At 38.1% G+C, this 27918-nt stretch overlaps 1 protein-coding gene and 1 long non-coding RNA gene across 2 annotated transcripts in view; one reads left to right on the top strand and one right to left on the bottom strand.

Annotated features, from left to right (window-relative positions):
- kcnb2b (potassium voltage-gated channel subfamily B member 2b) overlaps nt 1–10273 on the bottom strand; it is a 114912-nt gene extending 104639 nt beyond the window's left edge. The window contains exons 1-2 of the mRNA XM_006633985.3: nt 9868–10273; nt 7320–8024 (exon numbers count right to left, since the gene is read on the bottom strand). Coding sequence (XP_006634048.1) covers nt 7320–7898 — 579 coding nt within the window. The 5' untranslated portion in view covers nt 7899–8024; nt 9868–10273. The remainder of the gene's footprint in view (nt 1–7319; nt 8025–9867) is intronic.
- Nucleotides 10274–11948: 1675 nt separating this feature from the next.
- LOC107078143 (uncharacterized) lies at nt 11949–16042 on the top strand. The gene is made up of 3 exons (XR_001479136.2): nt 11949–12571; nt 13437–13532; nt 14157–16042. It is a non-coding gene; the product is annotated as an uncharacterized lncRNA (long non-coding RNA).
- The last annotated feature ends 11876 nt before the right edge of the window (nt 16043–27918 follow it).

The raw sequence follows: 27918 nt of genomic DNA, 5'->3' as shown, positions 1-27918 counted from the left end.
AGAGATATCATTACTCAAGGTCATGGACCTAAAGGATGATTATACAGAGTCTGGAACATCAGTTCACAAGAGAATAGAAAAGAGGTATCAAAATAAGAAGAATGTAAACAGACAAAATCCAGAGGTATAACTCTTTCCTTGAAAGACTTGGCAGAAGATACAAAATTATCAACACCTCACAATGTAACAACTCCATTATATGGAAAAAAGCCTGTTTAAATGAGTCACAATTAGTTCGCACACAGAGAACAAAGCTCATTTTAGTTCAAAAAGGGACAGACCTATAATAGAAAACTCTATACCACAGATGTTCTATCATGCCACACGCCTATTTTAAGGATATTTAGGGAAAATGAATCTTAAAATGATCAAAGTTGAAAGATAAAATCTCCAAAACGATACCCAAGCATCGACCCATGGCCCAGAAGATGAGAGCCGGGGTCATATGAATACCCCATTATGACCTGGAGTCTCGAAATTAATTTCCCCCTGGCAATTGTGGGTCACTGTGGAAGGAATAACCAATAACCTGGACAGCATCCACAAACACCTGAGATGAATCCAAGACCGCTGTTACAGGTGTATCTGAAGGAAATCCATGAATCGGGACTCATTCAGGGAAGCAAGCATCTAATGATAGGAAAATATTTTACAAGAAACCAACAACTTATTTGCAGCTACACGAAACAAACACATGATTAAAAAAATACTTCACACAAAATACAGCATGTGAATATTTTTGATCACTCAAAATATCATTTTTAATTCTAACTATTGCGAGCATGAAAAGACCTAGTCAGATTTGTGTATTGACAGTAGAATAAAATTATGAATAATCTTTATAATATACAATGCGTTTGTAGTTTAAAATGTCTATGCTGATGCAACAGAGTCCAGAACAAATATTGGCAAATTATACTGCTATATGTTACAAAACTAATGAAGGAAGAAAACGAACTTTTAAATAATAGAAAATGCATACTTAACTTTTGAAGTTCGTGTTCCATGCTTGCTTTTTGGGTGGTAGGAGTAAATATGAAATTATATCTTCTACATTTTTTATACAATACAGTAGATGTTAATTCTCTGGAATAGACAATTTATTGGAATTTACTGTAAAATGATGGACTCACTCTCATTATTATTTTTATTGCCATCGTCATTATCATGTTCTAGTTCAACATTGGTAAGGGATGTATGTATTATATACCATAAGCTAAAACACTAAAGAAGGAAATGTGTTTTTTCTGCCACGGTATTAACAGGGTGTTATTCTACAACAGCTTTGCAAACCCACTTAACAGAAAAGCAAGAGATACACAGCTGCTTGCAACAATTTTATGTTTATATTTTTGAACCGAGTTGCCTTGGTTTTTCTTCTACTGATTTTCAAAAAAACATAAAAGAATATCATTTCAACAGTATAATCAGTACTGAATATATGATGGTATTTCTTTTCTGTTCAATAATCATCAATATATTAATGACAAATTTAGTCCTGACCTAAGCTACTTTCTAAAATGTTCTAAACAACACTGTTATTTTAAGGAATATTTTGTTACATATCTTTGCTATTAAGCAAATACTGTAAATGGAGAACAAGGTTTTTTAAAAAATATTATTTTAATATTTTGTTCTACAGATGACCTATTGCTATTTTTTTAGAGAAACGCTATCGCTATAGTATGTTTTAGTATACCTGCATTGCCTTCAGACATCTGGATTAATTAAATGAAAAAATTGAATGCTCTGCAGATGAGTATCTCTGAGGACAGTACATAAGACCCGTGTGACAGAAAATAACTATTCAAAGGTTCCTATTCAAAGGATATTTCTATTTCTTGGTCAGTGGAAAGACACTTCTTCCTTTATATGGACTCTTAGCAAAATTAATTTTGACAAAAACGATACAGAATAATTTTTAATCACTTTACATTTCAAAGTTATTTACAGTAGTCAAAGGTTTAACGAAATAAAGTGAATTCTGACAGTATATTCGACTCACTCTGTATCATTCCTTATTCTGTGTTTGGAAGGGGAAGGGACTCATCATAATTTAAAGGGAAACAAAATCAAAATGCCGAAGATTAACAGTACCAGCCGCAACATTCCTTCAAAGCTATGAATAAAGAAAAGTATGTACTGTATATAAAAATGCACATAAAATGTTGTTCTGGACAAAACTTGATTTGACATGCCTTAAGCCTCAGTGACACACACAGGCAACTCTCCCTTATCCTGAACACATAATAAAGTAATCGTTCTTCCTTACAGTATATCTTAGACATATAGAATGTTACACCCCAAACTGTTGGGCAAATACAGTTTCACAGAGCCGAATATACCCGGACGGGACATCAGTCTATTGCAGGCCACACAGAGACACAGATACAAGCCAGATGCTGTTTTCTAAGAAGCCAGTTAACCAATAGCATGGACACTCAGGGGAAACCCACACGAATACAGGAAGAACATACAAACTCCACACAGATAGCACCCCAGGAACTGAACCCAGGGCTCCAGCAAGGCTCAGCACTGTACCACCGTGCCACCCATATGTGTTGCTATACTGTACTGTATATTAAAAACAGATTTTCAAACACAGCCTTTCTTAAACACAAAACACCTGTGTATTCACCCTGCGGTGAAATATTCTGTAGCCTCCACTACCTACAACCTACATTAATCTAAGCCATTATGAGAACTTCCATGCAAATTCTTATTATGGTAATCTTTCTCATCCACGAGTACAGAAATGCAAGTTTTGTTTTCTATTCAGAAACACAAATTCATCAGCTTCAGATTTTGAAATAAAGCTAAACTGAATATCCTATACTTTTATGTAATACAATCTGGTTGTATGTTATCTCTCTTCTATATTTCTCTTCCTCTGAGCCTGCATGATCATCTACACACAGAAGGAGAGCGTACGTGATAAGACTTTTAACATTTCCCAAAAAAGAATCATTCCCCCTTCAGAACTAACCTTGTTTTCTTTCCGCCCCCACCGAATGATCCGCTTTACATTTTAGAATAAGGAAAAAAAAACATTGATCCTCTGTCAAACCTATAAAACGAAATTGAATTACTGAAGCCAGAAAATCATCTCAAACAAGACAATCATCGCTGTTGAGATCGCGGATTACAATGTTCCCAGGCTGCCACGGTATTAACAGGGTGACTATTTACAGAGAAGTGGTGGCCAAGACACAAATGTCCCACTTGACTCGCACATTTCACTCCATGTTAAAAATATGGAAAGATAATGCCAAAAGAAAACAAAACTCAATTTCACAACTTACAGTCATTATTTTGGCCACAAACTGAAATTAGGTGTAACCCTCACTTCCTGTGCAATTATTAATTCTGGTCCCAAACAGAAATCAGATGTAACCCTCACTTCCTGCGTAATTATTAATTCTGGTCTTAAACAGAAATCAGATGTAACTTCACTTCCTGTGCTATTATGAATCTGGCTACAAACCGAAATCCAATGAGATAGAGCTAATCGCAGGGATTTTCCTTGACTGCTTTTTCACCCTTAATTGGGAATTGTGCTATCATCTTCAAAACGTAACCCCTTTGAGCCCAATACGAACGGATACACACACTGTGCACTAGGTGCAGGCTGTTTGACATGCACAATCCCTGCCCCTGACAATGTCAGGAATGCTCATCAGTGGGATCAATTAAGTCATTAAAGATCAATTAAGTGAGTCAGTCCTGATTGGATCATAATCCTGCAGGAGCAGCAGTTTGATCACACAAGCCATTTATCTTGGGACACATCGCATTAAGCTTTGCAATAAAATTATATTTGCGAAATGGCTTCAAATTACTGTAGGTGCAGCGTGCATCACAAAATGAGCTCCTAAGCTGTGAAGGGTAAGGACAACTATCTTTGAAAGGGCAGACGTATTGGTCTCTGGGTGGGTCAAGTTGGACTGTGTCCCAAAATGCTTTGCCAAGTTCTCATGGGCTCCTCTGACTTCAGGCAAGGGGATGTTTTTGTTTTTCACAGCAGGTGAAGAACAGCCTGGTCTTTTATAAAGCTTAACAACTGTTCATTTTTGTCTTCAGCCAACACATGCTGGAGAGTTCTTCATTTTCTAATGTCCTTCGTACACAGCAACTTTGCATAATGAAACTTTTCTATTAAAAAAAAGCAGAAAATCCATGAAATGACAAAAGAAGGAGATAACATCAAATGATTATCTTTAAGAAGGTGCTTTTCTGTTCTCCAGAGGGCTTACAATCTATTTTTTCAAAGAAACAAACAAAATAAGCTAAATCAATGACCAGTTCTCACAACATAGAACATAGATTTCTGTCCTGTGATTGTGAACAAATGGATTTTTTACTTTAATTAGCTACTTGAGTCTTTTAACCTGATTATGAGTCACAGAGTTAATGCTATTCACTTTGTGTACCACAACTATACAAATGGTTCAACACCATTTCACTTTTCACCACTTACTGTATCTTGGAAACCTAAATTCAGTCAAGTAAAATGGTGCTTTTTTGAGCTAATGCACATGTCTGTTTACATATGTAAACACAGGGTATATTTACCTTTCATACAGGAATGTGGTATTACAAAAATCTGAAAAAATCTAAACATCCAATATATTCAACATACTGTATTTACATTATATTAAATAATACATTTTTAAATTGGTAACAGTACATACCAATTTAACTGTACTTAACTACTATTAACATTATTTAACTGTACTATTTATTACAACTTATTATTGTACTATTATAGAGTGCTATTTATTTTAAAAAATAATTCCTAATTGATGAATCTAGAAATCTATTGCTGCAATCCCTGTGTCTGTAAAACACGTTTGGTTAAATTTATCCAGGTGTGATTTTTTTAGTTTTTAAGTACAGTAGCAATTAAAACTGTTTATTCCAGATCTTTGTATCTTAACGTGTTCTTTCTCTTTTTTCTTTCACAATATAGAATGCAGATGGCATTTTGATGTGAAGTGCAAGGTAAATTTGATATTTTATAACAAAACATTCTGAACCAGATATAATTATCTTATTTTCCCTGATCTAATTTAAGCACTTAAAGTAAATCAGGCAGGGAATACCCAATAGATAATTCCATGCTTGTATTTACATTGGTTGAATTACCTTAATGTTTATATTAATTACCTTTAATTTGAGGTTATTATTAAAAATTAAACATTATAACACAAACTGACTAACACCTGAATTGCTGAAATGCATGATTCTGTTCTTCTGTGCATTATGCATGAATACAAATTAATCAGTTTGGTCCCATTCCTGCAATAATAATTTGCTATATGAATATCATTGTGCTGTGTAAAATGATACAGTATGACCAACAAAGTTTCAGAAACTGCAGAATGAAATATAATACATAATTAATAGGAATCAAGATATAAGAAGCCCCAAAAAGTTATGAGATCAGCAAAACCAGCAGTGTATTTTTTTAAAAGAGATTTTCATCAGTGTCATCTGGACACTTACAAAACGCAACTTACTGCAACCAAAAACTGTGAGTCACTCCTGAAAATGAGCAATCAGAAAGCGAATGAAAACCTTCAAATTCCCTTAAAATAATAAACATGACTTCTGCTGACTGGAAAGAAATGTTTCCATGAGCTTTACATAATAAATTGAATAGAAGTAAGACTCTATCAATAGCTATACAGAATGCATGATGAGGGATTTTACACATTTTCAAAAACAGTTTATTTGCACACAGATGTCCTTGACGTTTACTGCAAATTTGGATTTGAAGCCATGGCGTGCAGATGGGCAGTGTGCTAGCCTGAAAATGACTCAGCTTCATGGTGGAGATGGGGAGGTGGAGTGAGTGATTATTGTGGGAACTTTTGCCGAAGACCTGCAGTTTGGTGTCTCTGAATTAAACACTCACGACTGCATTGAAAATAGAGATAAAAAAAGAAAAAATGAAATCATCTTCACCTGACTCAGACCAGCTGGGAAACCTGTGAGATGTCATTATTTGTTCAAAACTGCACTGCACTACTACAAGAAATCCCAATTTACCTAAGCATTACCCTAGAATTGCACATTGAACTCTGCAGCAAGCTAATAAACCAGCATTGCAACACATACAGACATGAAAAAGGTTAATATCCAGGCATCTAAGAGAGCATTCTAAATCAAACTAGTGCTTCAAGGTCCCCACTGCAGAAACCCTACTAGATTGGAAGGCTGTAATCACTTTCTCCCTGAAAACTGTGGGTAAGGCTGAGAGAGTGACATTTACAGTATATGCCAAGAAGTTAATCAGATGCATTGGCTCGAGTCTGAGATGGGACAGGTTGTGCAAGTGAACAAAGACCTCCTGTTGTGAGACTGCCCCTGTGGGTTTTGCCTAACCCATCTGGACAGCAAACTACTGCCCAAGGAAATACTGCACTCACCACATTCCACTGCACCCCCTCAGAACCCAATCTTCAGTTCTTTACTGAAATGGCAGCAGAGCATTTCTGCTGCCATCCACTGCTTGGTCTGTGCATTTATTTCTGTGTATTTAAAAAAAAAGAACGGGTTTGCTGCAGCTCACGAAATGTGTATTGTACTGTACCTGTGTTCGTCGAACTTCATTTTTCTTTTTTATTGCAACAGAACTTATTGTATGCTGTTGATTTGTCTGGTGTTCATTTTCTTTAACATCACTGGGGTTCACTAACATATTTAAAAAATGTTACATTTTCCCCGACCCAGAAACTTAATGTCAAAAAGTGAATTAATAATGAACTATTAAGAATCCATCTGCCTTTTTTTTAACTGAAGGTACTGTTTGCAGCTTCAAGAGGAGAGTTAAAGCTGGCAGTTATAATGCAATTAGGCCTTGAACATCCTGGCAGATTCCCAGTCTTTACACTTACAAAGACACTGTTTCTTATTTTAATGTATTTGATTCTTTGCACTGAAAGACTTGATCATAATTTGGATTTGGGCACATATAGGCAGAATACCAAATGACAGAGGCCACAAAACCAAGTATTCTTTGTTCTCATTAAAGATATGCCGAAAATAGTTCTGATACTGTTTGCTTAATCTGGTTCAATTAAATCCCTATCATTTTTTGTTGTTGTTGTTGTTGTTGTTGTTGTTGTTGTTGTTGTTGTTGTTGTTGTTGTCAGTGAGGGAAAGATGAGGCAGTTTTAGGAACTTTCCAAAGGGGAAGCACTCCAGATACATCTCTGAAACCCAAAACACACCCAAGCTGGGAAAAAAAAAACACAGAGAGAGAGAGAGATGACCCAGAACCTTAACATGACACGTGCGTTAACCTTTCACCTTACTTTGGCAGCGACGGAGGAGTTGGGCTTTTCTAGCAGGTCCCAGAGCTTCTTCCTCTTGTCAGGACAGCAGGTATTGTCAAACTCCTCCCCCTCCCTCTCCCTCATGGTCTCCGCCTCCCTCCGGAGCTCCTCATTCATCTGCTCCTTCTTTTGGTGATACCGGGCCTGGCAGCACGACTCCAGGTAGATCTCATCAATACCCCAGTAGTCAAGCTCTTGCCCGAAAGAGAGGGCGCACATCTCTTCCATCATGTGCAGCTTCCCCGTGCGGTAAAAATTCAAAATGGAGGTGAAAGCACCCGGGTGCCGGTCGAAGAAGTACTCGTTTTCGTTCAGGTTGTAATCGTCGCAGATCTCCATCAGGGACTCGTGAGTATTGCAGTCTCTTAGCTTGCCTAGCCTCGTTCGGGGGAGCCTGTCCAAGGTCCTCCAGAGGACTTCGTGGTTGAGCCCTCCGACGTTTATACGGACCCTTCTAGAACGGGCTTTCGTCCGGATGATCTCTATGGGCTCAGGCGGCAGAGAGGCTGTTGAGCGCGTGTTGCTCCTAGACACCCCCGACCCAGCCTTCTCAGCCATGACAAACAGGGTACAGGTGTGACGCTCGCCAGGAAGAAGAAAAGAAAAAAGAAGAAAAAAAAAAACAATTCAAAAAAGAACCGGTTATGTAGGATCTCCTTTAGACAAGTCCCTCCATGGTTGAAACTGAAAAGGCAAAAGCACAAAATTAGCTTAGGCCTTCAAGACATCATCGAAGATATTTTTCCAGAGAGAAAGTTGCATCACAACTCATGAAAAGGAAAATAAAAAACCAACACAACACGTTAAGAAACAGACAACAGTGACAAAAAAAAACACAACTGAATGGTGAATGTCTTGACTCAGTGCTGAAATGGAAAATTCACAGACTGTAACATTAAAAAGACTTGTGCTTCCTGAGATAAAATCATACCAATGACATTGTCTGGTCCCACGCAGTGAGTAAACCCCTTCCACGAAATCTTAGCTTGAAAACGAAAAAAAGAACTTGGGAGATGTGATGTTCTCAAATCTCTAAATTCCTTGTTTAATAGAACATGGTACATCATATCGCAAAAAAGACACCTGTTCTTCAATTATGCAGATGTTTATTTTTGGCTTGGCGGTCTGTAAGGCCTCAGTGACATACGGCTTCATGCGTTTTAAATGCGGGTTAAGTCAAGCCATTTCGTCGGATTCATGAACGGGTAATTTTCAGTTGAATTTTCACATATTGACGTGGTTATTTGTTTTCGTGTTTTAATGAAAAATCGATCTTTACTTCAAACTCCATAGAAAGAAAGCTTAAAATAAGACTGTATTTTTAGCGGTAGCTATGAAGTAAATCCCAGCACGCAGTATTTAGCCTGTTATTTACCACACTTCCAGGACTCCGTAATACCCTGGCTATTTAAAAACTCAACCTGAACTGAAGCTCTTGGTTTGGCAGATCAGTAATATATTTACGCGTTGAAAGTGGTCACGTTTTGCAAAGTGTTTAGCCACGTTATAATTAAAAACAATGAATGTGTCCCCATGCGTATTTACCTATAATTCATAAACGCGTTAACTCCCTGCCACATTCAATATAAATCATTAGGTACACGTTTTATCTTCTCAAGGTTACAGTCCATGCAATTATGTAAGCCAAAGTCATAGCGGATATACAGTACTGTAGAGCTAAAGCAAGACTACTAATATGAAACAAAGTTTACTGAATATAATCAAAAGTGGTTTTATGATACCTATGAAATCTGAATACATTCGTGCATCGTACGTCTGTTTTCAAAAAGGCACCCTTGAAGGGCAGAAAGCTTTTTTTAGAGTCAGTTCTCACTGTTCAAAGTTGATACCAAGAAGTCTTGCAGTGTATGATATGAAAGGGGGTGGGGGCTTTCAACTTGGGGCAAGCTAAATTATTTATTTCAAGAGAAATCTTTGGTGCTGACTGTAACGCTGGAAAGTGTGCTGTTACCATGGGTGCGTGCAACAGTTTTTCAAAGCCTTTCTTGTCGCATGTTCTAGTCATCGAAGATTAGCTGTAGTGATTGCGGAACCTATGCATTAGGCTAGCCTAACACTACAGTACCTTATGTCTCCAAGTGCGCGGTAACACGTATATTAAAATAACATAAAAATAACAATAGACGGAAGGCACTGTACATTGTTTAATTAAGTTTTAGTGATGATATACCGTATCTGTCTCATCGAATTGCCGTTTTCGGAGTTATACTTCGCTCTGTTTTTCAGGGATGTCAGTAGTTCGTCAATTTACGCATGAAATGCCAGGATACTGTATTTTGTTCATTTCGAATTTTATGATTTACTAAATACAAGTTTTACCCTTGTGTTCCTCGTGGGTTGTTTCATACAGTCGTTAAAGAAGGCTAATCCCTGAGCAGTATTACAAGAGCGTAGCAACATTTCTGCATCTTTTTTGGAGTAACAGCCGCTGAGTGAATCTCCCATAACATGGTCTATGTTGTGGTTCTGTAAGGAAAAGGGAAAAAAAAAACAACGTGCACCTTACCTTTGCGAAATAAACCACCTTTTGCATAAAGACAATTTCTCTGATGACGAGAGAGGGACGGGTGTCGGGATACCCTTTTTCTTGACAGCTACGATCCCAGGTTTTTAGTAGAAGCGTCGCCCGGAGAACGCGTGTCCCACATTTTGTTTAAGAAATAAGATAAAAAAAACCACACACACACACATTGACGTCTTGAAATGCGCTACTGCTCAGAAGCGGCGCTCCGGCGGGCGGAGAGCACACTCGGGCAGTGCATAACCCCCATCTGTTGTTGATGTGGTTAGGACTGGGTGTCTGCAGATGTCGAACGTGTAAAAACAGCAGACTGAGGTGGATAAGGAGTGAACTGCAGAGAGAGACACGACAGTAGAGGGAACGGCTGGGCTGAAGCCTCGCAAGCTACATCACAGCCTAGAGGTGAAACCTAATTGGATTGGGCTGTACATCACCAAGGACAGCAGCAGATCAAGCCGAGCGAGAAGACCCCCTTAGTTTTCGTTGAAGCGAAAATCAGCAGTGAATGGGGTGGCCCCGTCCCAGTCTATTCTATACATTTTTTTTTTTACCGTTGTTTCTATGTTGTATAAATAGACAGTCGTTATTATCACTAACTGACTGTGGTGCTAAAGATGTTATCTTTTGTTTCTAGCGTGTGTTTTAGTCGTCGTTGCTGTTGTTGGCAAATGCTTTTTCCCCTCCGATCCCTGTACCCAATCGCGCCGGGTGTTTATTGAAACAAAATAAACTCAGGTAATTTGCGAATTATTCAGAGAATTTGTTTTCGTCAGGATTTAAACTAAGAGAAGGGCTGACCCACCTAACGTGATGAATATGTCGATAAAACTAACTTTTTTATTTCGTTTTAAGGAATTACAGTGCGTGTCGCTTCCTCTGCAACTGACATCCTTCAACTGTAGATCAGAGGAAATGGGAGGTGCAACAGTTGTAGAGCCTTTTATATTTTTAATGAAACACAATTTTACTACTGGGTATTCTCCGAATTGTTTCATCAATTGTAATGTTAAATTCACACATACTGTAGTGTACCTAACAGTGCGTGAGGGCAACAGTTAAAGTCTCCTGTAATTACTGTACTCCTGAGCGTTATAGAGTGTCCATGTTGTATACTTATATATATATATAATATTTATATATACGATATATTTATCGTATAGCAAAGTTTAGTCTGTTGTTAAATACATTTTTTTAATATTGTATGAAAATTGTTGTTGTTCTCCATCACAATGCTGATTCTGTCATTATTAATTTGGAGTAGAATTATTTGCTAATTTTTTATATTTTTGAACTTATCTTCTCTTAATTAAAATATGAATAAGCTAAAGAAAAAGCATTTTCAAAACACACAGTGCACCTGTGTAGCTCTTGTTGGTACAGGTATGCATTGCCCAGGTCGTGGGGTGCTTGAATGAATCTTCAGCTTGTCTTTCCCTGAAGCTAGCATTGCATTGTGTCTGGTGTTATATGCTGAAGAAGCCTGATTGCTACTGTACCTCAATGTGCAGTGGTTAGTATTGCTACCTTACAGCGCTGGAGCCCTGGGTTCAATTCCTGGGGTGCTATCTGTGTGGAGCTTGTCAGTCCAGAAACATACTGGTATGTTAATTGGCTTTTGAGAATGGCTTCTGGTTGTAGTGGGAGTGCCTGCGGGGGTCTCTGTGTGTGCCCTGTGATGGACTGGCATCCTATCCAAGGTGTATCCTGCCTTGCACCTGTTGCTTGCTGGGATAGGCTCCTGCTCCATCACGACCCTGTATTGGATGAAGACTTTAGAAAATGGATAAATGGATATTCACAAATCAGATAGAACATCAGATACTATAGTTCATGCAGAATATTGTAAGATGGAATGTTGTAAAAGTGTTTTGTACATAAACTGTACTCCAGCAAAGTAGTATTTCATTAAACTATGCTAGACTGACCTGAGAAAATCTTGCACTAATCCATGAATTAGACTATTTCTATAAATCTTCAATAATAAAATACAATGAAGGTATTTTTATCAATAGTCGTTTACAGTAATCACAGAATATATGTATTTGTCATTGTAAGCAATTGTAAGCACAGTAGGTGTCTTCTGTATGGAGTTTGTATGCTCTGGTTTCCACCAGTCTGTTCTACATGCTGGGTAAGCAGACTCTTAATGACTTGATTTGAATCAATTGTTCACTTAACTGGTCTTTATTACAGCTGTTGCGAGATTTCTACTCATTGGGGATTGTGAGTTATATACAGTATAGAAACCTTGTGGACGCTGGCCTTCCAGCACCAGGAATGGAAATCATGAGCCTAGATTGTCCTGCCTTGCATTCTGTGCTCTGAATAAAAACGTTTTTCAGAGGAGGCCATCAGCCCATCTAGTTTGGCAGTTGGGAGGCAGTTAATCCAAAGATCTCATCCGGCCATTTATTGATTAAGCAGGTTTCTCACAATGGACAGATAAGTGCAAAGAATACGGCATAGCTGCTTTAACTGATGGGAGTGTCCTGATTGAGTGTGCATAGTCTCATATCCAATTCAGGTTACAGGGTAGACCAGATGCTGTAGATCATGGGAACAACAGAGCCGGTCTTTTCTTTGACAGGTAAGGACATGTGGTGCATGTTTTCCCACAGGGATGAAGTCTCCGACAGAGTAGTGACGACGCCAAGGTCAGACAACAATGACATGAACAGATTTCAGCATTGTATGTAATTATTTCAATCTATATCATGTAATAAATATGTGATGTACTGTAAAGTCTGTTACTGTATATCATCTTATATACAGTACATCAACCCCCTACTTTATCCTGTTTTAAAAAAGCACCTGATTATTAATGGCTACCTACAGTATGTCCAAAATAATCAGTGATAAGCTAACAGTATAAAGGAGTTAATGCTGGTGGTCTGGTTAAACCTCACTGTAGGTATGCACAATCATGTGTAGCAAAAGTCCCCATTAATGTAACTGGTGAAGCAATTTCTCACTTCTCTATGTGATTGACTGTGTAGTGGGGCTCTTGCTACATAATGTCTGCAATGTCTCACACAGTCATATACTGTATAGTATATTTTTCTTGCTTTGCTTTCCTTAAGGATAAAAAGCACTAAATATAAGCAATTATTATTAGCATTATTATTATTATTACTACTACTAAATTATTTTCATGTTGCTTCAGAGAACATTTTGAATGTGTTATGAAGACCTATCTCTATGTTTTTGTGTGTTTGAATTAATGAGCCATTTTTTAGGCCATTAAAATGTACTAAGACGCACATTCAAATTCAGTGGGCTATACAAATAAGAAACCTTTGAAATATGGATAATGTATTAGACACAGAGATTAAATTATGCCAGGTTGTTTGGAAAACAAAACCTCCACATGATTTGTTTTCCTTTTCATTCATTTGTAATCGCATTGCACTGTATGTTTGCTCTCACAACGGTTCCAAAACCAAGTTTGCAAATTGAAGTGCAAGTTTCATTAGATTACACTACAATTCTTTGGTCTGATGGTAGCAAACAGCAAAATACAGGAATTGCAACAATTGAATTTTGTTCATATTCAGGTCCAGGAACACAAGCAGGGTGTTTTCCCACAGTGGGGGCCGCAGAGAGAGGCACCTGCTCAGTATACACTACAGTGCACTGAAGTGCAAACAGAGGTAAGAACAAACAAAAGGTCACTGGGAAAAGGGGTGACAACAGCTCTGTCCGGCTTCCATGTTTTCTTGCATCTCATGAAAATGAAGTTATTTTCACTACCTAAGCCAAAGTCATCCATTCAAGCCTTGATTGCTTGATAGTATCGTTGCATGAAATAATTTATGCAGTCACTGTTACAACATACAAATTAGGTCTAGATTGAACACTAAGCAAATTACAAAAGCAGGAGTAACTGTACTGTACTGTATATACCGTACAGGATCGCATTTGAGGGAAATCAGAGATGGTATCAAATGTAATTCAAAGCTTCTTCCTGCTTTCTAATCCACAAGATCTGCAAAGTACAATATTGAGCCTCAATGGAAAGTTCTGTTATCAAAGACACATACTGTACGTCTATGAACTGTATTGTACTTTAATCAAATTCCATGATAGCTTCCCTTATAGCTTATTGCTTCCCTTATGCTGTTACTGTATGATAACCAAGCAGTTTCACCATCCCTCTAGTTTTGTTTTCTGTCAGGGAGAACAAATCTTGACTTTTAAACCTTCAGCTTAGATAATAAATGAATTAGTCCAATTGAGCCTTGTGTGAGTCCTTTAACCCTTCTGTATGTTTACAGGTCTTGCTTCCATAAGAGATATATGAAGTGCACTGGAAAGGGGGAGAGTACAGAAGGACCACAGGAGCTGGAGACTCCTGCTTACTTTGTTATACAACAAGTTGTGTCACTTTCAGCAGCCAGTATCACTGGCAATGAGGTAGATTTTGTGATTAGACAAAAATGAACTTGACCTGATCAAAAGTTGCTTCTCTGAATTACATAGTCTCATATCAGAGTTCAGTTGCCACCTTTTTTTGGTGCTTCATTCCGTGCTGTTCCTGACCTTTAAAAAGGACTCGTTGTGACACCTTGTAACTCAGCCAGACGGTGTCTCTCGGGGGAAACAGAAGAAGCCTTGTTTGCACAAATGATTCAGTGGATTTTGTTCCAGCTTCAAAGTGGCTGTCCTTGGCCTCAAAGTCCCGTGAACCTTTTGCAAATGCAGAAGATGGATCTAGCATCCTATGCAATCGTCATCTATCGGGGTGCCTAGGTTCATATAGATTCACCCCTTCAGGCCAGACAAGCTATTCAGACTGTGCTGCAGCGTATTAAAGTCATAGATCCAGACACTAGAGACACCCAAGTGTCTTTTTACACTATATTAAGTCATACAGCATTCTAGGACCAAGAGTGGACTGGTTTCACTGCAAGTCATCTACTGAAAGACCACAGAACAATAATTAGGACACAACCCTTGCATTGTACCGTAACTTAGTGCCAAACAACCAATCAGCTACTTTTTAGTATTGCTTGGCTGGATTTCAGCTGCTTTCCAATTTACATGAACATGTCATTCTTTGAGCATGCACATTTAAGCATGACTTTCTTCATGACCGAAGGACTCCCTACTATCCCAACCTAACAGACTGGTATCAGTGTCTCATAGCTACTGGAATCTATCTTTCTGGGCTCCCAAAATCCAGGAAGATTTGTACTCAATGGATTTCATCTAGAAGCAAGGAGACGAGTGTGAGACCTCCAGGAAGTGGAGGGCTATTGTTTCACATCCTTGAAAACAAAGCATGCAACACAAGAACTCTTTGAATAGATGATCCTGGCCAGCATTTCATTCCTAAAATGAATGTCAGAAGCGAAAACCTAGCCACAGCTATCTCAGAAACTTTATAAAGAGAATACTAAAATTAGACAACATAGTGCTATCATCAATTACAGAAAGTCCACGTTTCAGTCATCTTGTTCCTGTCTCAGGTGTTCCAATACTCTGCTGTCCAGAGGTGACCACTTTGAGCCTGTCTCTATCCAGAAGTGTCCAACCAAATATGGGCAGGGATTCCTGAATCTCTTTGGGAAAGCTGAAAGCACGGTGTGCCAGGACCCCTGAATATATGCTCTAGGCCAGCAATTCATTCCAAAGCCTCATTCCACAGCTGCCTTAGGGAGCTCAAACTACACGAGGCCCAGGTGTTCCTGATTGCTTCCAGATGGCTGAGGGTACATGAAGTGCCTGGATGCTCAGCTATGACAGCTATCCCTTTGACTTTGACATCAGAGCACTGCAAGTGAGCACCTGTGGGTTTGCTTCTTGAGTAGGTTGAACTGATCTAAATGTGGTCAACGCCATTCTGTTCACCTGAGGTTGTCCCAGGTCTACCTAATATGAGATTATGTGTTATAGATATGATAATATTAATAATCATATAAGATAATATAAGATGTAGGAGTGTAGCTTGAGTTGTACCCCGTCCCTGTCATGGTGAAGATCATGACGATATTTGTTTAAGAAGACGTATACTACCAATAAGGCTCATCCAGAAACAAATTCATCTTTTCATACTGTAGTGGACAGGTTTTCAGTAGGGCACAATCTCTTCTAATGTTCAGTAAGCCCTGGAGTTGTAGCTTCTGAGGGGGGCTCTGTTATTATGGTTTCTAAATGTTCTAAAACAACTTTTTTTTCGCTGAAAGTGACACAAATAGTATGTGGCACGGGTTTCGTTTTTCAAAATTAATTGCGGAAAAAATGGCATGCGCTACAAAACAGGTTGCCGTCTCCTGGTCTAGAGAGTTTCTTAGTCGAGTTAGAGATACAGTAAGTCCTGCTTGCTCCTAAATACATTCCCCCTTCTTTTTTAGCGATGAAGAAGAGCTCAAGCTGATCTAACCCCATCCTAACAACACCTTGGTAGATGCTGTCATTTTTCTTGACCACTGTCACTATCATTTGCACTACTGTGTTAATTGACTTATTCTTGGATTGATCCTAGTACAACAGAAAATCAATCCTATCAAATCTTTTGGAACCTGTGCGACTCTTAAATTATTAAAATGTTAACTGTGCGACAGTTTAAATTCTGCACCTTGTGCCAGTTTTGGAATTTTTTGGGGGGAGTTGTAATACTGTAGGTATTCTTCAAACTCAAAGAGAGCTGAAGGTTATTTTTTCAAACACAACTCCCTTGAGCGGAACAATCCATTAGTGTGGCAGGTTTCTACCATCAGTCAAGAGTCAGTACTTCAGGAGCGGCTTGGCTCCTCAGTGACCTTACTGCTTGGCCTGTCTTGTCTCAGGCAAGGAGGGGGGGAAAGAGATTGCATCCCTGAGGCAGGAAAGTGATATTAGTGTTGGGTAGTAAATATCACTGTCATTTTCTGGGAAACTCATGGAACACCAGATACATTCTTTAATCTTCTCTGAAATGTTATCAGAATGGATTTTGATTTTAACAAGGGATGGTACAGGAGTGTTGATATTTCAGAGTGAAAATCACGTTGTTGATATGAGGTAGAACTGCTATACGTTGTATAAGCTAAATGTTCAGCATTTTCTTTCCATCAGTAATAGTACAGATAACATAAAACATGTTCTGGGTAACTCTTTCTCGGGTATTTTTGAAATTCTATGGAATTCATCACTGTCTCCGAATCGAACCAACCTCAGGGAGATACAGTAGATTTAGGCTGCAGTCTTTCCTGAAGAAATGCTAATACTCTCTTTCAGTTTAATTAGTCAGTTAAGGACAAATCCGCAGCATTCATTCCAAACATACTATTATCCTGCACTGAAATCTGTACTGTAATAAGTGACTCGTGGGTCCCCTTATAACACTTTAAGGAAAATAAAATCGTATTATCTTCATATAACTTTTCAATTTATTTAAATATTAAGTATCATCTAATTGAAATGGCTTTTTAATTATATTCCTCTATATTACTGTTCCACATGTAACACAGCATTAGAGGGAAACACACAACTTGTAATAAAAATGCGATAGACTGTAAGACACAGAGTAAATATTTCCTTAAAAACTACAATTGGAACCCTCAGAAATGTAATGTCTTTGTCTTCTGTGGCGTAAGACCTTTCCAAGCTAACAGTCACTGTGGAAAATGCTGAAGGGAAGCATTAATTAGCAAATCAACCATCCATGCAGTTAAAGTGTCACATTATAATAAAAGGACAGACAAGAGCTGTATCGTAGCTGCCTTGTCTAAAGGTCACCATAGTCAGGCCTTGAAGTTGTAAACATTTGTGTGTCCTGATTTATGTTATGCCCAAGATGCAAGATATTTGCAACAAAAAGAATCAGAATGCTGTTATAAATGCAGGGAAAGGGTGCTCATGGAATTAGACATGCATAACACATATGGGTTATCCTCCTAATGATTTTATGATATTTTATAAAGTTAGTTACAGAAACATAGGAATAACTTGTCAGTCATTTAATTTGGCTTTGAATGCTGCACAAGGCTTAAATAATAAGCCTTATTATCTGCCTTAAAAACGTCAAAAACAAAAGTAATTAATCAAATTAATGTTTGAATATTTTAACCTACCTTGAATACTTTACCATTCCACATACTTACCTAGTCAGTAATTTGCTAAGTTAAAGACAATGGGGGTGACCATATTTCTCTCAGATAATCATTCAGGCAGAAAAAATTACAGCCGTAACACCCAATCTGATATAAACGAGTACAAAAATATTTGTATATGCTTTGGACCTATTTATTTAACACAGGTTTTCCAAAAACACAGGCATTCGACCCAACTTGTAATACTAGCAAAAGGAAGAGCTAACTAGATAGCCCTGGGAGGTAGCCAAACCTATCCAGATTAAAAGACAGCACAATGATAACTTAAATGACAGGATTTGCATCCCATGTTGCCCTGGATGTAAATTAGACACACTTCAGGAGAGAAAAATATGCCAGAAGAATGCTTCAAAAATCCTTTTAATTTAATTTTTAGTGGCTGATTGATCAAAGGATGTCTTCTAAATATTCTTTGAAAAATGCCAGGACATCTGCTTCAACAGCAAGGCTGGGTAGCTTGTTCCACGCTCCTACAACCCATTGTGTAAATAAATGCCTTCTTTTCTCATCTTTTCATCTGTAGGGGTAGTTCACCACAATTTGCACTTGTGTCATCTATTTTGAGTTTTACTATTAATTCTGAAGAAGCCCATTGGGTTACTTTTGAGGTTTTGGAATACAATGCTTGAATCAAGTAGTCTCATAGTTTCTGTTCACAAAGTTCAGTTCTTTTTTCTCAGCACAGAACATTTTATAGTTGGCACTTTTCTACTTTATTCTAACAAAGTGATGCCTTTATAAAAAAAACATACATTTAAAAAATAATCCAATGAATGTCATGGCTATGGATCAGTTTTTACAAATTTTGTTACTAACTCTAGATGAGGATTTTCTTACTGACATCCCACCTACTAATGTTATTCCCTCAAGCCAATTTCTCTCCAGCTCTTTCTTTTTGTTTTTAATTTCACTTTGCATATTTGTACTTCTTTACACCGCCTGTATAATTGATATGAATACTCTATTTTCGAAAAGTAGCCGACAATCAAAAATTCCCAAAAGCAAGAACATACATTTCTTTGTGTGGGTGTGATTAACTTGGGTTCTAATAAGTTAAAATAGGTATGGAAATAGGAGTAGAAGTACCATAGTTTGTTAAAATGCACAAAGAGCAGTATCGGATATGTAAAATAATTACTCAATGCATGCATAGCGGAGGCCAACAAACAGTGCAGGATTATCATACAACTGCAGCTATGAAACCACATACTGTACAGCAAAAACACATTGTCATGAATTTTGTTTGTTAATTATACAGTAAGAGTATCAAAAACAGTCATGTATTAACCAGAAGCCATGACAAAAAAATCTGAAGTTCTTTCAAGGTGTAATATTTAGAATACAGTCCAGAAACAAGGTTTATCACAACACAGAAACAACCCTGGTTTAAGTCATTTATAATCATGGCTTCTAATTCTGGTTCTCTTTCTATCCTTATTCTTCTTGACCTCAGACCTGCTTTTGATACTGTTAACCTCGATATTTTACTTTCTCGTCTTGAGATGTGTTTGAAGTTTCGATACAGTTCTTAAGGGGTTCATGTGTTAATTTGCTGATCGCCGTCACTTTGTCTCTCTTGGTGGTTTCAGTTCTGAAATTGTCCTTGTTAAGTCTGGTGTTCCTAAGGGCTCGATACCAGGGTCCCCTACTCTTCAGCATTTACATGTTTCCACTTGCTCAGATTATTACGATCACAAAGTCTACAGTAAATTATCATTTTAATGCTACTGTACATGGGTACTAAACCTGAGACCGAAGTGGCTGTCTCTGCTCTCTAATTGTACTGTATCTCTGACGTTAAAAATAAATGACTCAAAATTTCCTTCATTTGAGCCATGACAAGACTGAAGTCATGCTTTTGGGCATCACTCATCAACTACAGTATGTAAAGCCAGTGCAGCGATGCTATCTGTGGGTGGTACCGTACTTGATTTTCAATCTAAATTGAAGAACGTGGAGGTAATATTTAGTTCAGGCTTGATGTTTGACCTAAATGCTCAACATATGCAAAAGCATAATTCTTCGCCAGAAATATCGCCAGACTACATCCTGTGTTGTCACTAACTGTTGCTAAAAAGGTGGTGAGCACTTTTGTTTTCACTCAGATTAATTACTGTAATGCCTTACTCACAGGGGTACTAATCCAGGTGACCGGGCCTTCTCCTGTTATGTCCCAGAGCTCTGGAACTCTATCCCCAAAGATAGAGGGAGTCACCTTCCCTGAGCTCTTTCATAGACTCAGAACCTCATTCTTTAGGTTCGTTTTCTGCCCCTTTGCTTTCCTTCTGTATTCAAAACCCACTTGTAATTGTTTAATTCTGCTACCTTTCTACACTGTGTATCGTGATTTTCTTTCTGTAAAGAGCTTTGAGAAGCCACTTTTAAATATGCTATATAATAACATAATTATTATTATTATTATTATTATTATTATTATTATTAATGAGAATGTTTCTCAGATATTGCCTCAGACACTTTCAGATTAGTTGAAAAAATCTGTTCTTAAATATATTTATGAGAGAACGTTTTATAATATAGTATACAAATTTCAATTCTTTTAGAATTAAAAGTAGAAGATTTCAATTCTTTTAGAATTAGAAGTAAATAATTGATATGTAATCAAAAGTTATTTTTTTCTATGAACATCATTTGTTTTTTTTGCTCTGTATACATGTATCTCAGCATAAATTATGGGGTAAATTAGTTTATATAAGCACAATCAAAAACTAGAAGAGGCCGATTGGCTCATCTTGGTACTGTAGTTAGTAATTAATTAACTCTTGAAAAGTAGAAATCCATTTTGACTGCTGTATAAAAATCTGGCAGTAATGCTTTTTGTTCATTTGAAACAATCTCATTCAGTTACATTAGGTCAATGGTTGACATTCCGTTACCACAGCTACAAGAAAAAACACAGGTCCAAAACTTCCTCTGTCTGATACCAAGATTTTCAAAAGCTAAAAAATAATCCAAAACTTGCAGCGAAAGTCACTGATCCTATAAAAAACAAAAGCTTATAACTCAGGCAGTAATCTCAGACTTGTGTATCAATGCTAGCAACAGCTGCATACAGTATATGGTGCTTTTCATCATAGTGAAGGATGAGAGGGCTCTTCAAAATAATGTACCAGATGAATCAATGACTGTACACTGAAGTACACTGAAGTGTACAGTAGGTACTTCGTTGTTGACAGCAGATGCTATTCTGTTATAGCATTCTTTCAAAAAGCAAGCTAAGAAAAAAGACAAACTGGATAAATTTTGTGCATTTTATCCTCATTCTATTTTGTATGAAGGAAGAAGTAAAATGATAATTTTTAAGTACTGGAAATGTGTTAAAATGTAATTACCAATGATTTGCTTTTCTGAATATGTTTTAGAAATGTCACACTACATTAATTTATAGACAAGGTAAACCGTGTCTGAAAAAAAGTTTTAAAAACACAATATTTAAAAGAGCAAACCAGATATTTCTAAAATAATTGAAACATTTGTTCCAGGTTGGTTTTGCCAAACCCCCTTTTTCAAGGTTAGTCATCATGCAACAAACTGGGGTGAGGATAATTAACTCTTTAAATTAACCAAATGTTAGAGCATAGTCTTTTTCTGTCTGAATCATCGTAAAATATTTACTGTGCAACTATTTACTAAATGTTTTTTCCTTAATTTGCAATGTGAACTAATTATAAATAATTCCCATGAAATGAGTTGCCAAGACTACAACATGACAATATTCCAGGATGAAAAAGCACACTATACTGAGGCATCATGTAGGCTTGTGTCTGTGTGGGCTGTTGCCATAGAAACGCTGATGGTTGCATCATGTACAAGTAACAGTATGCCATAACTCACTAAATCTGCTTCAAAATCGACTTTGTAATCCAGCTCCAGGTTTTAAACGTAGCAGGTTGTCAACAGAGCACAGAAACAACTTTTTTCAAACTCCCCAACTTTTCCCACATTTTCACATTTTCCCTTCTGCCTCATGCCCCCCTGAAAAGAGATAGATGATGGTGACATTGGTCAGGAGAGGGGTCTTGAAGATCCTCCTGTGCGTGAGTGCACTTGGTACAGTCCAGTGCCACATTAACATGCGCTCACTGACACGCCTCTTTCAGATACCTTCCGCTCCTCCTGCCTTTCCATTTGTGGTAATCTGTGTGCAGCTGAATGCTTTCACATCTCCGTCCATGACTGGACACGATGTAACTGATTGGCATATTTGCAAACCATCTTTCTTTTCATTATTTTCCACTTTTGCCCCCAGTCAGTAAAACAAAATATTTTTTATTAGGTAGTGGGCCGATGCCTGCATCCAAACTGACTTATGTTTGCACAGCGGGTCATGTTACAGAAGCACCTTGTTCAAGAGCACAACAGGAACACATCACTCAGATTGCACACCAGAAACCTCCGTTTCTGAGTCTAGAACCCTCACTACTATGTCACAGCACTGTCAGAAGCTGAGGAATGAAAATCTGCACATTTTCCTATGATCATGCCTTTAGGGTGTTGCCTCTGTTGATTGGCGATGATCTGTAACAAACCGCTGAAGACATCAGCCAGTTTTCACAGCTGTCTGCAGTCTTTTTTAAATTTTAAAATAACGCTGGGAGCACAAGCATGCCATATTTCCTGCGCGGCCCCCACAGGCACCCTCCGACATTTCTCCTTCTGTTTGCCAGTTGGCTTATCTATAATCGTTTTGATTCAAATTCGGATATTAAATTGAAAAATCTGAGTTGATGCTTCAAGTCTCCAGAGTCTAGTATCTACAGACCTGCTCTATCTGAATAGCACAGTACGTATAGCATACTTACAGCTGCTGTGCTTGTGAATCTCCAAGTAAAATACACGTACCTACTGTATATTAGTCAAATGATCATTAAGAGGGGATTTCCCGTGTTTGTTTGTTTTTCTTTTCAATGCGACAAATGATCAGGACCCTTCATGGTTTTTTTTTTTAGATGAAAGATGTCTCAGTCCAGTAAAACAAGCTCATTATCTGTCTCTAGGAGACAAATGGGAGAAAAGGGCTATAATTTAACTGAGCCACTGTACGAAAGTAAAGTGGGCGGAACAACTGATTCAAATTATTATAATAAGCATTCATCCACGCCTGATGCCTTTCTAAAAATAGAGCAAGGAAAGCAAGGAAAATGAGAAAATTCGAAAAAAATTGGAGTAAAGATGCAGCAGATAAGATGAACTTGCATATTGTACCTTTGGATTTTTTTTGTCTACGACTCACATTGTCTGGTTACATAATCTTACTCTGAAGTGAAGGACATCTACTGTACCAAGAATGACATGGACTTATTAGAGAAGGAAAGCAAGGAAAGAGAAAGAAGATACCCTATAGACGTTTAAATGGACTCAATGTTTCATTGTGACAGTGGAGCACACTATATGAGCACCTAATAAATTATGGAACAAACACAAACTGATGTACTTTCTGAAGACATGATTTATGGGACTTTCCCGGACAGGCCTGGGAGAACAGCTTAGAAGGACAGGAAATCAGCAGTATTCACAAGGAAATAGGGGGAAGGGAGGGAACCCAGTCCAGTAACTCATTTCATGTTGTCTTTCTTGTCCTGTTGGTCTTGCCGATTTCCCCTGTCACCACAACAAACACCAATGTCCTTGGTAAACGCTCAGTGTCGCCCATTCAGTAGTCACATTATTCATACCTGCCTCACCTGTTAACAACTGTCAGTGCTTCACACAGCGATTTGCACTCACAATACCTGAACCCACTGCCTTTCTAAAGCAATTTAACAAATAGGAAATAAATACTGCATACAGCACCTCTACTGAACAATTTTCAACTGAACAATATGTAGTTACATTCAATATAAACACACACTTCTATGTCCTTTTGTACACTCTTGGAAGTTTTTAATATTGTTACAGCTTGAGGTGACTGAGAACTATCTCTTGGAATTTAGATTAGGTCTGTGACAGAGTAAACACTTCTACGATTCTGGCTTCAAAGCGAGAGAGGAGGGGGCAGAAAGAAGAAGCAGATAAGAAGGAGAGGCATGACAAGAGTCCAGAGGAGTTGGGACTTGAAACTTGTGCCAGGCAAGTGCCCCTACTTCACGATCATCCAAACCAAACCTGACCGGAGTTTGACCCTTGCTAGTGTGCTCTTCTGTGTTTTTAGGGAACTTGAGATTCCTGGATAGAATCTACCTCAGTTAGAAATGTCTTTCCTGCTTTGGATGCTTTTTAATGGATAGGGATATAGGGTCACAGTTATTTTGTGGCATCCAGGGTGCAGAGAGAGAGAGATTTAACTGTAGGTTGAATCGTATTTAGTTAGAAGGCAGGTCATCTCTTGTGTGGCCTCTGTAGGCATTAAGAGTTTAACCCCCTTGCTAACCAGTCATCATTTACCTTGACTTGGCCCCCCTAAACTGACCTGCCCAAAGTACAGAGCCCCTTTTATTCCTGAAGAGAGACAACTGCGAGGGGACCTGGCACACGTATTCAAAATCCTCAAGGGCACTGATTGTCAACCCAGTCAACCCAGTGGATTCTTTCAGAACACAGAGGGAACCACACACCAGAGGGCACAAGAGGAAACCATATGGAGGTGCATTTAAAACTGAGAACAGGAGGCACTCCTTTATCCAAAAGGCTGGAGGAGTATGGATACACAATACACTGGCTTCTTTCAAGAAGCGACAGTAGCTTGAGCAGGTTTTTAACATTCATGGGTCCATGGTTGCTGACTTCCTTTCTTTCCTAGTGGATTGCACTTCCTTGGCTGGACTGTAGAAGGTGCTATTACCGCCTCTGACTCCTTATGTAGAAGAAGCTCACCTCAGGACGATGACCTTTGCGCATAAACTGTTCTGCCACTGAAAGTCTTCTTCTTATAAGACAATCCATAGAACCAGATTCAGATGCTAACAAAATACATTACTATTACTGCAACTGCTGCTACTCTGGTTTGCTGACACACACTTACACACACCAAAATGCCAAAACATCCATACCCCCATTCCAAAACAATCAATTACTGTTATTTGCTAAGAACTATTTCCAGCCCAAATTCACTCCTGGTCTAGTTTTAACTGCTCCTTAGTGAAACATGAATCCACTACCATTTGTTCACATGGGTTAACAAGTCATTTTTCACATAAGTAATGGATACATCCACAGGTGGCTGGGCAAAGCCTGCTGTTAGAGACATTGCCTGGCTTGGTAATGACGTGTCCTGTCTTTAACACGAAAAACGCCACTGCACCTGGAGATCCTTTTAGAAACCTAAGTCTCTGGCCACTGCGGGACGTGAACACTGTTGAAGACATTTGCAAAGGATGTCCAAACACTTTCTGTGGGGCCATTATTAACCTAGGTAAGGCTTAGACGTGCTCTGCTTTGAAGGTGGGTAAGAATGAGCTCCGTGAAGTTGACCCCATGGCCCATGGCCGGATTTTAACCCATTGCTTCAGTGCTGCATGGCAGCAGTGTTAACCCCTGTGCCGCGGTGCTGCCGAACGAATATATCAACAATATTTAATTTCTTAATTTTTTCTCGTATGTGATTCTTGCCAAGTTCCCTCGGCACACCAGTCAGTGTCTGAAGGCACTCTTGAAAGGTACTGGTGCTGACACACCTCAGCCACACACAAGAGTTTCGTGCATGTTTCATTTCAAATTAAGATTGCGTCTTGCTTTACTGAATCTGGCCCCACGTGAAAACTGAACTGTGCCAAGTCCCCGATGAGAATGGTTCCCACCAAGACCACAGGAACCTCACCTGGAACAGGAGTACTGGGATCTGGGCCTGGGCTATTGCTTGCGGTGCTGCTTCAGACAGCTGGTGAGGGAATGCCCAACTTTCCAATGGAGTTCTCCTGGGCACATCCAAAGAGAAAAAAATCATGCCCTGCCTTCTCTACCTGATGGATGAATTTTGCATTTTGAATTTAACTTCTTTGGGGAATATGCTGTCTGCTTTATGTACAGTGTCATATTCACCAACATTTCCCAGAACTATAAGGACTGACAGAAAATTATTTCATCTCTTGAGACTGCCATAAATTTGCCTTCTATTTTCAATTAGTCAAAATACCTTTCAGAACTAAAGATACTTCCTTCAACCAGCAAAAAAGGTCTCATTACATTTTTCTGGCAGTTCTGACGTATTTGAAAGACAGTGTGCCCTGAAAACATATTATAATGGCTTTCTCAAGCTTTTGAAATGGAAATAATGGAAGTTTAATCTCATTTTAAAAAAGGATATTGTTTTACGTATCGTTTTTTAAATTTGAAGCTTATACACTAAAAAGAAATATATCTGCTTTGACTTTCCTCGAAGCAAATGACATTTGAGTTGTTGTGTACAGTAAGTCAAGAGTAATTTTGCTAGCATGTGCTTTGGGTTATTGGCATACTGTATAAACATTAATGACTCATTTTCATTTGTGTTCATATATTCATTGAATTTAAAAAAATAGTTAAACTAATCTGGTTTAGAAATATGGTTTAGAAAAGAATGCTGAAATAGAGAGTAATTAATACTTTATTGATTCAAGAGTCCAATTGAGACATTTCTTAAAAGACTGTAAATGACAAGTACTTTTAACATTTGCATTAAACACTGTACATATGTAAAGGGATAGTTAGAGCTTAAATCCATTTTCATTTTCATGTGAAAAGTACAAAGAAGAAAAAAAGGTTTTGGTTGTAGAGCTTCCATTGGGTGTGCAGTTGTGGAAAAAGCTTAAAATGTGAGAAATTTGGAAAAATTAAGAAAATAAAGGAAATGTGTGATGTGGTCTTTTATGCTATGACAATCCGGTAATAAGCTTTTTAAAGCTTATTTTTCTCTGTTGAAATGGCTGTTATAAGTACATAAGAAACGAAAGGAGTCCTCTTGACCAGTCCACCTGTTTGTAGGTAGTAGCTAACTGATTTAAGGATCTCATACTGATATTTCTTGAAGGACATCGGCTTCAACAACATCCCTGGGCTCCAGAATCAAATACCCCTTTGTGTAAAACAGTATCCCCTGTTCTCGGTTTAAAATGCATTTCCACGTAGTGTCAGGTGGTGACTTCTTATAGGAATTTGTGTTTCATTATTCATACTGAAGACAGCTGACATTGTCGATGCCTTTTTGAATACTTGTATCAGGTCTCCTTTTAATCTTCTCTGTTCAAGACTACACACCTTGCTGTTTGGATCCGAAGGATGTCATTGCTTACAGCAAGCAATTCACTTAAAGTTTGTCATGAAAAATCATAGGACAGATGCAGGTAGTCAGGTGCTTAGAACGTAGCTGGCTGTGTTATGCAAACTGTACAATGGGGCAATGAAATAGGTGCACATTAAATTGAGAGAACAGTGAATACACTACATTACAGTCCTTAAGAGGATATACAGTAGAGTACCAGTGTACCTGCTAATGTCATATCCTCTGGTGTTTACTGTTGCCTGCCACAGGAATGTGTTCTTCAAAATACTATTTGCCCGTGTGAGCAAGTTTTTACTGCTCAGTGTTGAATATTTAATGAAACTGGTGTATTTATGCACCATCTAATTTAATAAATGTCCTCTGTATAGACACACCATGTGCTATAACATGCAATTTGAAATCATACACATGTAAGAAGCCAGGATTAATCAAACAGTGCTTAGACAAGACTGGAAACAGTGCAATATTTTAGTGACAGCTTTTAAACTGGATGAATAATGCACTTTATAATTTACGTCAAGGGTATGAATAAATTTGGAAGCAGCTGCATATACAGTTTTTGGCTAATGTACATGCCATTCATAGTGCATACATGCATACTGTAATGATTGTTATTGCTGCATAGTTTATGAAGTAAGCAACGTGCATTTTTTGAAGTTTTGCTTCATATATAGTAAACCATATGGTTTTCTTTGTGCTTTGACTGAAGCAAACCGGTTTGATTGATTT

This window comes from Lepisosteus oculatus, chromosome 6 (assembly GCF_040954835.1).
Source record: "Lepisosteus oculatus isolate fLepOcu1 chromosome 6, fLepOcu1.hap2, whole genome shotgun sequence".
In the NCBI taxonomy this organism is placed as follows: Eukaryota; Metazoa; Chordata; class Actinopteri; order Semionotiformes; family Lepisosteidae; genus Lepisosteus; species Lepisosteus oculatus.
This window is presented reverse-complemented; position numbering and strand designations above follow the sequence as displayed.